Source organism: Perognathus longimembris, chromosome 1 (genome assembly GCF_023159225.1).
Source record: "Perognathus longimembris pacificus isolate PPM17 chromosome 1, ASM2315922v1, whole genome shotgun sequence".
NCBI lineage: Eukaryota > Metazoa > Chordata > Mammalia > Rodentia > Heteromyidae > Perognathus > Perognathus longimembris.
The window spans coordinates 158,978,537-158,992,290 of NC_063161.1; the positions used below are offsets into that span (position 1 = coordinate 158,978,537).

The 13,754-nt window shown below is 63.3% G+C and overlaps 2 protein-coding genes across 4 annotated transcripts in view; one reads left to right on the forward strand and one right to left on the reverse strand.

Annotated features, from left to right (window-relative positions):
- Ntng2 (netrin G2) overlaps nt 1–3,935 on the forward strand; it is a 51,683-nt gene extending 47,748 nt beyond the window's left edge. The window contains 4 exon segments of the mRNA XM_048345368.1: nt 473–574; nt 2,331–2,498; nt 2,629–2,763; nt 3,706–3,935. Coding sequence (XP_048201325.1) covers nt 473–574; nt 2,331–2,498; nt 2,629–2,763; nt 3,706–3,935 — 635 coding nt within the window.
- A 5,251-nt stretch (nt 3,936–9,186) lies between these two features.
- Setx (senataxin) overlaps nt 9,187–13,754 on the reverse strand; it is a 68,622-nt gene continuing 64,054 nt past the window's right edge. For 2 of the 3 annotated variants that reach the window (XM_048345383.1, XM_048345397.1), the window contains exon 26: nt 10,618–13,383. In XM_048345383.1, the coding sequence (XP_048201340.1) occupies nt 12,646–13,383 (738 nt within the window). In that variant the 3' untranslated portion in view covers nt 10,618–12,645. Of the gene's footprint in view, nt 9,200–10,617; nt 13,384–13,754 lie in introns of those variants that run through there. The other variant, XR_007210779.1, reaches the window with a different exon arrangement.

Here is a 13,754-nt window from a genome sequence, read left to right on the forward strand (position 1 = left end):
CGTGAGGCTCCAGGCACCCCCACTCCCACCCGCAGGGAGGCGCAGGCTCAGCCTGACAGCTAGGAGCCACGATCCCGGCACAGCAAGGGAGAAGCCAGTCTTTAGCGCCAGGTTTAGGGTCTGGATCTGAGGCCAGGGGCCGAGGGAAAGAGCGGAGGGGACCTCTAGTGTTTCCAGTCAGCTGAGGACGGCAGGTGTCTCCCGCTATGCGGGGACCTCAGGGGTTGAGACGGGATCAGGGGGTCCCGGAGGAGGCAGGGCTGATCTGAGAGCCGTGTGTGGCTCCCACCTAAGGGCCCAGGGTTCTGACTCGGGTAGCCGCCTGGCCTGGAACCTGAGCAGATGGCCAGCTGGCCCGGGACACCCCGAAGGCTTTTCTCAGCTTTCCCCTTGGTCCGAGCGGCTCCTCCCACCCCCCGCCCCCGAGTGGCTGAACTATGGGAATGAAAAGCTTGTTTCTCGTCTCTCCAAGCGGTGGGCACCGTTACTGTTGCCCCTGCCCCTGCCAAGGGCTCCATACTTTTCCAGCTCAAGCCCAAATCTCCTGAAGTGATGCCCATTGAAGAATTCCAAGGTAAGGAAGGTCCCGGGCTGGGGCAGCTCTCCCAACATGTCTCCCTTGCCTTCCCTGGAGAAAGACCATTCAGGACAGAGGCCGGAGCCAGCCCGGGAAACCCTCCCGGAGTAGCTGGGTCAAGGTTAAACCCAGCCGCTCTTTCCTCTGGCCTTCCAGCCCCAAGGGAGCCCGGAGCAGGTATGAGTCAGAAGGCAACTTGGGCACAGTGGGCAGGCGGTGTGGCTGCCAGAAATAGCCTGTCCCGGCTCCCCTGGGAGGTGTGGCCCAGGGCTCGACTTGGTTGGCACAGAATCTGGGACACTCAGTCACTGATGCCCTTTGTGACTTTTAGTGGACGCCTGTCTTCCTTCCTGTGTCTGGAGGGCTGAGGGGAAGGCGGAGGTCCAGGAGGCTCAGCCTCAGCGCGTGGAAATTTCTCTAGGGTCTCTTACGTCCTCAACCCTGAAGCACAGTCCACGGTCGACACCCCCCCCCATCTCCCCCGAGGGAGGAGGGAGCTCCTAAGGGGAGAGGCAAGGCAGCATTCTGTTGTGCTGGCCAGCATCCCTTTTTCCTGGCCTTCTTGCTCAGCGGTGTGGAAGGCTGAGTCCCTTAGGAGGAACCCCAAAAGATTGGTCGCTCCCCCACGGAGACGCTTCATGAAGCCCTGGGATCCTTGCCCCGACTGGTGGTGGGAGCTGCAGAGCCATTTGGGAGGGTTTGCCTAAGATGGATGTGTAGGGCAGCAGGTAGAAGGGCACAGAGGTGACAGGAGGTGGCCCCCCTGCCACGGGGCGGTGAGCAGGCCCAGGGCTGGGGAAGATGATGTGTCAGGTTCTGCAAAACCCGGCACCCTGGTGGCAAGCAGACTTGTGGAAGGTTCAGAAAGGAGTGCGTGCCCGCCATCCCGGTGCCTCCTGCTGAAGTAGGAGGAGCATTCATTCGTCCCTGGGCAAAAAGGCAAAGAGATGTTGTCTCAAAAGACAGAACGAAAAAGAACTGAAAAGGCCGGGTGCTGACGTCTCTCATCCTAGCTACTTAGGAGGCTGAGCTCTGAGGATTGCCGGCCCAAGCTAAGCAAATCTGAGAGAATCTTATCTTCAATTAACCAGCAAAAGAGGCCAGATGTGGAAGTTTGGCTCAAGTGGTAGGGCACCAGCCTTGAGTGAAAAGGCTAAGTAGGAGCATGAGGCCTGAAGTTCAAGTCCACTACCTAGGACTGGAGGCATTCGTGATGGTAGAGACCTACAGCCTAGTGCCTTCTGAACCATGATTCAAAACTAAAGGAGTGAACCAGGGACCTGCGAGGACGGGGCAGTGGAGTTTCCTTTCTCCAACACTTCCAGAGCAGCATGGAGGGCGCTCCGTCATTCCCAACATTCATGCATGCCTTTCTCCATCCGCGGAGCCCCAGGGGGGTGGGGGAAAGTGGAATGCGGGCGCTCCCCTTCCTCCGGGCACGGTCTGGCAGTTTCCTGGCAATCACCTTCTGATCTCCCAGGCCCCCGGGCGTCCTTCTGCGAGCACGCCATTCGCCCTGGCACCCAGCCAGGGGCTAGCAGGTGCTGCCTGCCGCGGGCCTCTGGGCTCACAGCTGGCAGGCCCAGCTTTCCCCAAGTGCCCCAGGCCTGGCCCGCCTGCCGGCCCGCTCCCAAGGGCGTCTGGCACCCTCCCCGCACGTCCTGAGGAAGGCGCTTCCTCGGCCCACGCCTGGGTTTTCCGCAGTGCTCGCTCGCTGAGCCCTGGTGTTTCTTTTCCCGATTGGCTGGACCAGACTGCGAGTGCTACGGCCACTCCAACCGCTGCAGCTACATTGACTTCCTGAACGTGGTGACCTGCGTGAGCTGCAAGCACAACACGCGCGGCCAGCACTGCCAGCACTGCCGCCTGGGCTACTACCGCAACGGCTCGGCCGAGCTGGACGACGAGAACGTGTGCATCGGTGCGCGGGGCGGGGGGAGGTGGGCGCCCCTCCCGCTGTCCTGCCCGCCGCTGGGGTGGGACGCTGGCTGGGGCCAGGGCCCGCGCGCGGGGCCCTCTGACCGGCCTCGTGCGGGCCCGTGTTCCCCCAGAGTGCAACTGCAACCAGATCGGCTCCGTGCACGACCGGTGCAACGAGACCGGCTTCTGCGAGTGCCGCGAGGGCGCCGTGGGGCCCAAGTGCGACGACTGCCTCCCCACGCACTACTGGCGGCAGGGCTGCTACCGTGAGTCACCGGGCCGGGCTTGTGGGCGGGGCCCCGGGCGAGGGGGCCTGGGCGAGAGGCCGGAGGGCGGGGCGTGGGGCGGGGCCCCGGTGGGCGTGGGGGAAGCCGGAAGGCAGCGGGGTGGGCGGGGCCTCAGTGGGCATGGGGTGGGGCCTCGGTGTGGGCGGGGCCTCGGTGGGCATGGGAAAGACGGGAAGGCATGTTGGAGTGGGGGCCGGTGGGAGAGGTCGGTGGGCGGGGCCTCGGTGGGCGTGGGTGGGAGAGGTCGGTGGGCGGGGCCGCGGCGGGCGTGGGGCGGGGTCTCAGTGGGGGAGGGTGGGAGAGGCCTGTGGGCGGGGCCTGGGGGGGAGAAGCCCGAAGGCTGCGTGGGTGGGCGGGGCCTCGGTGGGCGTGGGTGGGAGAGGCCGGTGGGCGGGGCCCAGGTGGGGGGGGAATGAAGCTAGCAGGCAGCGTAGGCGGGCGGGGCCTCGGCGGGCGTGGGAGGACCGGGCAGGCAGGTGGGGGTGGGCGGGGCCTCGGCGGGCGTGGGAGAAGCGGGAAGGCGGGCTGGGGTGGGCGTGGCCTCAGCAGGCGTGGGGCCGGGTGGGCGAGGCCGGTGGGCGGGGCCTCGGCGGGCGTGGGGGAAGCCGGGAGGCAGGTTGGGGCGGGGGAGGGGGGCGTGGCCTGGCGCCGCGGGGGTCCGGCCCGCTGCTGGATGGAGCCGTAGGGTGAGGTGGGGTGGGCGAGGCCGGGTGGGGCCGTGGGCGGGGTCGGTGGCGTGGGAACCGCCCCGGAGGGCGGGTTTCGGGTGGGGGGGGAGTCGCGGGGAAGTAGCGGAGGTCCGCTGAGCCCCGGGCGGGCGGAGGGCGGGCGGAGGGCGGGCGGGCCCCCGGCTCCCCTCGGGACGGGCCGCGGACGGGCCCGGGCCTCCCCGAGCCGTGGCCTCCGCCCTCCCGCCCGCAGCCAACGTGTGCGACGACGACCAGCTGCTGTGCCAGAACGGCGGCACCTGCCTGCAGAACCAGCGCTGCGCCTGCCCGCGCGGCTTCGCCGGCCCGCGCTGCGAGCAGCCCCGCTGCGACCTCGCCGACGGCGGCCCGGACTGCGACCGCGCGCCCGGGGCCGCGCCGAGCCCCGCCACCCTGCTCGGCTGCCTGCTGCTGCTGGGGCTGGCCGCCCGCCCGGGCTGCTGAGCCCCCCCACCCCCCGGGGCGCCCGGGGCCCGGGCCGGGCCGGGCGGCGACAAGGGTGCGGCCCCGCTGCTCCCAGGTGCTACGCGGCGGCCACCTCGGCGCCAACCGCGCGCGGCAGGGGCTCGCGGGGCCGCGGCCTGGAGCGCGGGCTGTCCCTTTTCTATCGCCCCCGCCCCGTCGTCTCTCCTCTTCTCTGTTCTTGCCGTGGTGAGACGGGACCTCACATCCTTGGTTTTTGTTTTTCTTTGCCACCCACCAGACCCCAGGCGCCGCGGAGGCCTGGGGAGCAAGGAACTCGCTGTCTGGGAACCGGGTAGAAAGAGGCGCTGGGAGGGGCGGGAAGTGGCCGAGGGAGGGTGATTGGACCCAGTAAACCGTGCTCACTGCTGCCTCTCCCGCCTCCTGCTTCTTTTCCGTGTCGGTGGATGCTGGGTGGGTTGAGGGTTAAAAGAAGACCCCAGAAAATCGCCTTAGAGAAGCAGCCATTACTCCCCGCCCTCCTGCTCCATGCAAGAGAACAACAGGCAAGTTGACCCTGGAGCTGGAGCTAAGTGGTAGGGAGTCTGCCTAGCAATGAAGGCCCGGAGTTCAAGCCCCAGTGCTGCCAGAACAAGACCAGGCAGGCCTCACATCCCTGCTGGACTTAGCCACAGCCAGCATCCCCCTCGCCCCAAAAAAAGAAATCCAGTGTCCTGACATCCTGCTTCAGAAACCAGAAGGAAATGATCTGGAGGACTCCCAGGCTGAATTGAAGTTCTGGCTGGTCGCCTGTCCCCCTGACCCACCAAGCTGGTGTGTCACCTCACACCTGTCGGTCTGGGAGCCTGTCCAGTGTCAGGCCACACACAATTCCCAGCTGCTGCCCTGGCCGCTCTCTCCTGGCCACCATCCTCAGCCCGTCACTTTCTCCTTCTACAAGACCAGGGAAGAGGGGGGACAGGCCAGGGGGCAGCTTGAGAGCTGGAAGAATTTGGGGTCCAGCCAGGAGCAGGTGGCTCATGCCTGCAATCCTAGCTACTCAAGAGGCTACGGTTCAAAGCCAGCTTGGGAAGACAAATCCATGAGACTCTTATCTCCAATTAACCACCAAAAAGCCAGATGTGTTGCTGTGGCTCAAATGGCAGAGCACCAGCTTTGAGCGAAAAAGCCCAGGCCCTGAGTTCAAGCCCCAGGACACACGAAAGAAACAAAGGGGTTCATCATCCTAGACACTAGCAGGCCTCAGATACCTGGCTCATGCCTCCAGCCTTGGGGGGGGCCTTTGGGGGGGTCAGTCACCCTCCCAACGGCTCATCCTCAAGGCCAGCTTTCCCTCTCATGGTCCTGCGGGGTGCTCCCACCTGTTACCCCCCCCAAAATGGCACGCTGGCTGCTGCTCTCTGCAAAGCTGGAACACTTGGACCTGCGTCTTTCCGTCACTCTCCCCAGCAAAGCGGAGAGGGGGCTCAGCAAAATTGAGCCTTTGGAATAAGAAATGACGAGAAGCTGCATCCATGACCGAGGGCAAGTGCTGCCCCCTACTGGCCTCTCCTCGCCATCCCCAGCGTGAGGCTCGGGGCTCAGCCCGGGCAGTGCGGGCTCTGTCTCCCTGTCTCCCCAGCTCCCTGGGAGGGGAACGCTCTGGGGCCCCTTGTGGGTGGTATTGTCCGTCACATGATAAAGGCTAGCCCAGAAGAATTAAAGTAGTAGATGGGGCTTCCAGAAGGTTCCTCGCTCCTCTACCACCCCAGAGCCTCAGGTTGTGCCCTGGCTCTTCTCTCCCACCCCTAGCTCCTGTGTCCCATCTGTAGAGTGGGGGAACCACCCGGCACCCCCAAAGATACAAGCTCACGCCTGTGAGGATGGTGAAGCCAAGAGAGCAACACTGTGCTTGGAGACCTGACCGAGCTGCGCACGCCAGCGGGGCTGCGGCCTGCACCCCGAGGTGTGAGAAAAATACACACACTGGGCCATGGGCTTCTGCCCAGGGCCAAGTTACTAGCTCCTCCTGGCTGGGCATGCAGCCCCCTAATGTCGCCAAGACAGGAGGGGCCCTGGGACCTCCTCCCCCTCCCTCCTTCCCTCCCTCCCTCCCTCCCTCCCTCCCTCCCTCCCTGTGCATCACTACTTTCCAGAACAGGACCCCCATAGGGGGAGGGGGAGGCCAGGCTGACCTGGGCCTCCAGAGCGGGCAGCACAAGAGTCACAGACACACCGGAGACCCCCCCCCACTCCCCAAAGCTCCGCAGAGGAGGGCCACAGATTTCTGGAAGATCCCGCCCTAAGGGAATAAACCTGTTGGGTGACACGAGGGCTAGGATGGGGACTGGGGACGGGGGACAGGGACAGGCCTGACCCCCCCCCCCCGGGCTGAGGGGTGATGGCTCCACAGCCCGTCTTGACTTGAAGCAAGGGCCGGCCAGGCCTCAGCTGCAGCTGAGGAGCCTCGGCCTAAGCCCCGTAGCTCCTGTCCCTCCTGAGTCCCCGGATGCTCTGGGGGAGGGGCCCCAGGGGCGCCTGCCCGCCCTCCCGCCCTCCCTGACCGCTCTAGCTGGTCTTGCTGGGTCAGCACCCCTGGGAGCAGGGAAGGGGGGTGCAGGCTGCGTGGGGGGGTGTGTGTGGAGTGCTCTGTAAATCACAGTGGCAGCCCCGGTCCCCGAGGACGCCCTTGGGCCTGACCTCGGAGGGAGGGGCAGGGAAAGTTGCCAGCGGCCATTTGGAAAACCTGACATCTTCCAGACGAGGGGGAGGAGAAAGCAAGGGCATCGCAGCACGAGTCACCGCCGACTCGGTGTCCAGCTGCTCCGGGGGCCCCGGGGCTCAGACTCCCACGTCCACGAACACACAGCCCAGGGACAGGGCTCCACTTCAGCCAGGACCATGTCCGCTACTGCCCCCCCCCCCAGTACTGACCTCTGCCCCACCCTTCACCCCGCACCAGGCTTCCAGTCCTGGCACCCTTGGCCTTGGGTACTGGGAAATCCTTAGTGGAGGGTTTGGGGGTATCTGCACCCCGGCTCCAGGGTGGGAACCAGGTGCAGAGCCTCTTCCCTGGCCAAGCTGGGGCAGAATTGCCCCGGGGTTGAATAAGTGCTTAGAAGGCACTGCGCTCCTTTCGCAGGGGTGAGCTGCGATGAGGAAGGGGAAGTCACCGGCTTCCAATCCTAGCTACTCAGGAGGCTGAGAACCCAGGACGGCAGCTCGGGAAGCCAGCCTGCTCAGAAAAAGCGGTGAGATTCTGCTGCTGAACTAACCAGCCAGAAGCTGGGCTGAGTTGGGCACTGGCGGCTCACACCTGTCAACCTAGCTACTCAGGAGGCTGAGATCTGATCTGAGGATCATGGTTCAAGGCCAGCCTGGGCAGGAAAGTGCATGAGACTCCTATCTGCAGTGAACCACCGGAAAACAGGAAGTGGCGCTGCGGTTCAAGCGGTAGAGCGCCAGCCTTGAGCTGAAGAGCTCAGGGATGGCGCCCAGGCCCTGGGCTTAAGCCGGACCCCCATCCCCCAGCCCATTTAGAAAAAGAAAAGGAGAGGAGAGGTGGTGGGGTGGGGGGGGGTAGGGGGGTGGCGGGGACCTGTCTGAGGTAAAAGCTGCTAAGAGGCAGGGACAAGATGGCGCCCAGGCTGCCTGGTGCTCCCAGGCAGGTTGTCAGGCATCCATCAGGCTGCCCCCCCTCTGCCCCGATGGCCCCCTCTCCCACCACCTACCCTCACCCGTGCAGGGAGCCCTGGGGGAGCCAGGCTTCGTCCCAGGGCAGCGGCTCTGCTGCCGCAGGGGAGGCCTCCCACTGCCAGCCCCCCCCCCACCCCATGGGCCTCACCTGGCCCCGCCCCTCGGTGCCCTCTGACCTCTAAATAATCAGGACTTCTGTCTGGGAGGAGCCAGGGGTGGGGTGGGGGGGGTCACCTCCTGCTGCCCATGCCAGCCGCTCCCCGTGTGAGGGACCCCAGCCCATCCCAGGTCATGGCGCAGGAAGCGCTCAGGGGAGCTGCCGCCTTTTCCTTCTGAACACACTCATCACAACGTGCAGGGAAGTTGAAAGCCATGGAACAGCAAGCCCATAGCCGATGGCCCTGACTCAGCACCGTGGCTTCTTGACCTCAGGGCATGGACTCAAGGCTGGCATTCCGACGACCACTCGGTGCCCGGCTTTGCTTCTGGCTTTTTGGTGGTTCACTGGGGATGAGAAGGTCCCCGGTGTGAATGCCCGGGCTGGCTTCAAACCACGATCCTCACGCCTCAGCCTCCGGAGGAGCTGGATGACAGGCAGGAGCCACTGGGGCCCTGCTCGCCTTTATTTTTTTAAGCAACGGCCTCATCTTATACACACCTTTTTATCTTAGCTACACAGAACTCAGTTCCATGTCCAGTGTATCCAAGCAGGCCTTTTCCAAGGTCTTTTCACATTAAGAAGTGCAGCCCCTCGCTGGCCCTTTATTTTTTGCCTGGCCCGGCCCGCCCTCCTCCCACCTAGCCTGGTCAGCTCTACACAGCCCCCCCTCCCGCCCCCCCCCCCCCGTGGCTGTGCTCCTGGCGGCGCAGGAGCCCTTTGGGAGCAGCTGGGATGGGCTGGGTGGCGGGGACTCGGTCCCCACAGAGCCGACCCAGCGCCCACAGGGCCGCCTCAGCCAAGGCCGTCCCCGAAGGCGCAGGGGACGGCAGAGGCCGCACGTGTGACGCTGGCTGCTGGGCGACCTGGAGCAGGTGACTCAGTCTCTGCGCCTCCGTCTCATCACCTCTGAAATGGGTGCAGGCCCATCACAAGGAGCAAACCAGCGCGTGCCTGCAGAGCTAGGGCAGTGCCCAGCGTGCAGCGAGCGTCAGGAGGCGACCACCGCCTGGCCCCGCCCTCCGCCTGGCCCCGCCCTCCGCCTGGCCCCGCCCTCCGCGGCCCCGCCCAGCTGGGGCAGCGCCGCCCCCTTCGCCGGCCGCCACACTGCCACTCCGGCCACGAAGCCCAGGAGAGCGCATGGCTGTTTCGCAGGGCCCCAGGCTCTTTGCAGCCCCACGGCAGTGGTATTCTGTACCTTCCGGCCCCTCCAAGGCTCCAGGCTGCCCCAGTGAGCCCCGCAGAGATCGCGGAGGGGTTGCAGTAAGGGGTGTGAGTAGGCAGTGTCTAGTGGAGATATTGGGAGCCTGTGGGGTGACCACATAGGGAGGGGGGCTCCTGGGGGCCCTTTCAGCCCAGGATAGGTATAGGGGCATTAGGGGGCATGGCCTTGGGTGGTAGCCTTGGAGTCAGACCCACAGCAAGGCAGCAGGGAACTGGGGGGCCAGGATCCCTGTCACCATGTTTCCAGGGCTGGGGGAGCACAGATGGGGGGCCCACGTGCCACAGGTCCCAGGATGTCAAGCCCTCCATCACCATGGCGACTCCCCCACACGTGGTGATGCCGGGACCATCGCAGTCCTCGAAGGCGGGGAGGGCAAGGATAGCTGGATCGCCAAGCGTGGGCTGACACCTGCCAACTCAGGAGATGGGTGTCCCCGCAAGGGCCAACACCTCCGGGTTGGGATGTTCACCCCGCCCACCCTCCCGCACCACCACGTCACCTGGGCCCACCCACTTGGGCAGCTCCCTTCTGAACAGAAGTGGAGGGTGTGGCTTTCCCGCGGGCCCCTGTGGGGTCCGGGGCCACCCTGCAGTGCTGGTGGCTCCCGCGACATCTCCTGGGGGACAGCGAACCCTCACAAGGACGCTTTCCAGAGGCCTCCGTGTGAGGCTCCATCCGCAGCACGCTGCCGACACCACGGCGTGTCCACTGGCGTGCGGGGCACCCTGCAGGGGCCGGCTCCCTCCCAGGGGTCCAGAGGCCCTGTCTAGTGGCACTGTCCACCCCACTGCGGAGCTATGTAGCTGGACCGGCGACAGGAGCTCAGGTCTTCCAAGAGTCACGGTGGAAGCCTGGGGTGCAGAAACTGCCTTTGTGGTACCACACACCACCATAAATTCTAGTTAAGCTGAAGCTAAATTTTAGCTTCCTCCCTGAATTATTTATTCCTCAAACAATGAATGGTGAGACCCAGGAGGAGAGGGAATTGTGGAATGGCCAGGAGAACGCGTCTGCAGACTTAATCATTCCAGAGACCACAATAACCAACTCCACAGAGGAGGGATGGGCACACACACCGCCCACGCTGGTCCCCCCTCCCCCCGGACACATGCCCTGTGCCTGGTGTCACTGCGCACAGCCGAGTGCAGCATGAGATGCTGGGGCCGAGGTCCAGGGTCCTTTTGGTGGCCCAGGAGAAGCAAAGTGGCCATACGGCCTCTTCTATGACCACTCGGGACGTTTACAGCAGATGGGCATGAACCCCCCCTCCAATCCCCGGGCGCTCGGGGTGGCGGGCTTCCTTCGGTTGCTCCCCTCCTCCTCCCTTCCTGAGGGAGTTGAGCTTCTTCTGCCAGGTACACATGCGGCACCCAGCTCGAGGGTGGGCCGGGAAGCCCCTTGTTCCCTCGCGCCAGGGAGCAGGGGCAGGAGGGGAGAGCCGGGGTTTGCTCCAGCACAGAAGCCGTGCAGGGAGGGCGAGGCAGGATTGCCTGCTCCACCCCGGCTTCCAGTCAGCAACAGGACTTCTACCCCGCCGCACTTTTCTTGTTTCTACTTTTAATTCTCCCAAGACAAAAGGGCTGTCTGTCCAAACCCAGCTATAAATCTCTAGGGAATAAAGCTACACAGAAAAATTGGCACAACTGATTTTGGAAAATAGTTTAGTACATTTTTGATACAAAATTCATTTACAGGATGTTATTAACATGTACTTATATTTGCTCCTAATAGTTCTCAAAAACATACAATAAAATGGACTGCACAGTAAATCCCGGGCAAATTATATGGCAAGAAGCAGAGGAGCTTTTCAGGTAGAGCACGTGCTTTCTTCCCAGGTGACCAGCAATGGCATTAGCCAGGCGCCTTCTCTGAAAGCCAGGTGAGGGCTGCCCGCTCACCCCGCACCCCAGCCGCGGCCCACGACCCAACGCCTGTGGCGGTGCTCTCCACCAACCGGAACGGAGTTCCAAGTACAACGTGAAACACCAACATGTTCTGCTGAGGGGGGGTCTGGGGCCCAGGCTGCTTCTCCAGAATGGATGGGGCCTGGCTGGGGGGGTGGCTCAGTGGTGGAGTGCTTGCCTAGCAGGCCAAGGCCCTGGGTGCAATCCCCAGCACTGGGAACACACGCACACACACACGCACATGCGCACGCACACACACCGGGACGCAACTCCTAATTCCTGTGTAATTTGACCCGCCGGGCAAGAGAGGATCACATGTCACTGGCCGGGAGACGCTACTTCTGAACACCTGTGTCACTGAGAGCAGAGCAGGGCGGGAGGCTGCGTCCACGCTTGTTTTTGTCATGCCTCCTTTGAAAGCCCAAGTCTCTGTTAAACCACACAGTTCTCCCAAGATCCCAGAAAAGGAAACTGCAAAGCAGCAGTGAGATTCTTGACCGAGCTGGGTGCCCCCCTGCCCGGCCCAGCCTGGCCCTGCCTGCTCCTCCTGGCCAGGACAAACCACCAGACAGCACCAAGGCCACAGAGAGACAGCGCGGGCGGAGGCGCTGGGCCCCAGCCTTCCCTAACCGAAGGAAACAATGTCGACACTTCAGCCCCCATCGCTGCTTTCTCCAATCTGGCTCAGTGGGATTTCCAAGTCAAAACCATATTAGCTTAAGAACCCAGGACACAGGCAGTTCTCTTCCAGGGCTGTGTCCTCAACCCCGCACACCCCACCCCCCCCGCGGGCGGGCACAGCTCGCACTCAGACCCCTTCCCTGTTTGGGACACTGGCTATGTGGGCAGATCCGGCGGTGGCTCGTCCCCGCTCCACACCGGCTCCCTGTCCTTCAGGAGCATTGCGTTTCCCACGGGTGGTTCCAGACGGCCTGGTGACGCGGCCGTGGAAAGCTGCGGCCTGGCCGGCCCGCCAGTCAAGCAACACGAAGCTCCCAACCTGACTAAGAACCCAGAAACCCCGCTTGCATCCGGAATCCGCTGCTGCCCGGGGAGAAGCATGTTCAGCACACCGATGGGTCAACGCACGTGCCGGGCAGCAGGGTGTCCCGAGGTGACTCGTCTCCAGGTCCCGGCACTCACGCGATGCCAGCGCACCCCAACCCACAGAACGCGCCTCAAAGGGCCTGCCCTCTGCTCACTTCTCTCTTTTAGTTCGTTCTGTTGAAAATGACTAACATTTTAAGCAGGGAGAAAGAAAAGCAGTCTACCAGATTAAATGCTCAAAGATTTTGTTAATTTGCTATACAACAGTTAAGCAGGGGGAAAGAAAAGTGGTCTACCCGATTAAATGCTCAAAAGATTTTGTCAATTTGCTATACAACATTTTAAGCAGAAGGAAAGAAAAGCAGCCTACCCGGTAACTCCTCAAAACCATTTTGTTACTTTGCTATACAAATATACATCTCAACATTTACAACATTCGCTCCATCTGACCGCCTTTCCCACACAGCAGCCCAACCCCACGGGGAGGGAGCCCGGCTGGCAGGGACATCTGACCCGCGCCGCGCCGCCCTCTGAAGGCTTTCACAATGGAGAAAAAGTACTGCAAATGATCAAAGGCGCAGGCGTTGAGATGCACGTCTGCTCTCCGGCAGCACACAAACTCTAAGGAAAAAGCAAAACAAAACAGAACAAAACCCCCAAACCATCTTAGGTGATGTTTCCGCTGGCTGGTCTCGCGTGGCTGCCGGCCCGGGGCTTGCGTCGCTACAACAGTCTCCTCTTCTTGGACCCGCCGTCCTCCTCGGGTCCCCTTCTGGACCAGTACGAGTTCCTCTTTGGGTGATAGGACACGGAGCCGTACCGCTCCTGCTCCCCCCTGCTGAAAGCCCTGGTTTCCCGCCTGTGGCTCAGCCCCGGCTCCGGGTTCCGGCCCCTCCTGACGCTGGAAGGTGCGGGATGGCTGGGAGCCGGGGGCTTGGCCTGCGGGAGAGATCTGCCATTGCTCCCAGGGGTCACTTTGGGGGTGGACCCCCTGCCACCCTGGTCCTGGTGACTCACGGGAAAGCCTGGCTCTCCCAAGGGAGGGGTTGCCCCGGAATGCTGGGGGCTGGAGGGCTGTGGATTCCTGAGGAACACCCCCTTGGCGTCAAGCTCCAACCTTCGGCACAGTCGTGGGTCCCGCAGGCGCTCGTGCAGATAGGGCCTTTCGGGGCCATTTGAAGTGATGGTGACGGAAACTTCCTTCGAGTTGGAGGGCGTGTGGTAGAGAGAAGCGGCGAAAGAGGTGCTGGCCAGTCCACTGTCCAGCCTGCTGCTGGGCAGGCCGCCCTGGGGCCTGGCCGCCTCGGGCGCGCCGGTGGGGGGGTGGGTCAGGCTCCTCTGCAGCACAGGCTTGAGTTTCATAATCTTCGCCGCGTCGTGCTTGTAGTTCTTGTCGCACGTCTTCACAATGGCCCCTCGCTTCTGCGCATCCTGAATCAGGTGGTTCCAATGCTCATTTTCCTGAACGCACACAGAGAGAAAAACCATTACTCGCTGCTGGGGAAACCTGGGGCCCCAGTTCCCACCGGTGCACGCACAGCACGCGTGCTTCCAGAAGTCGGCGCCTCGCCCACGACTCCTTACAGCCACGCAAGACTAAACAGTGAGTGACGTGACACTGCTAGAAAGCTCTCGGGCTGCCGGGGACAGCTGCCGTGTGGCACTCTTCTGTGCTGTCCGGCCGGGAGGAGGCACAGCGCTCTGCTGCCCGCAGGAAGCTGGCTTCAGAAGGCAACTCACAGTTCCCGACTCTGCGAGAAACAAGCTGGGACCCAGCTTTGCCCGGCTTCCAAGGCCTCCCGTGGACGCCCACTGGGGAGGGTTCCACGATC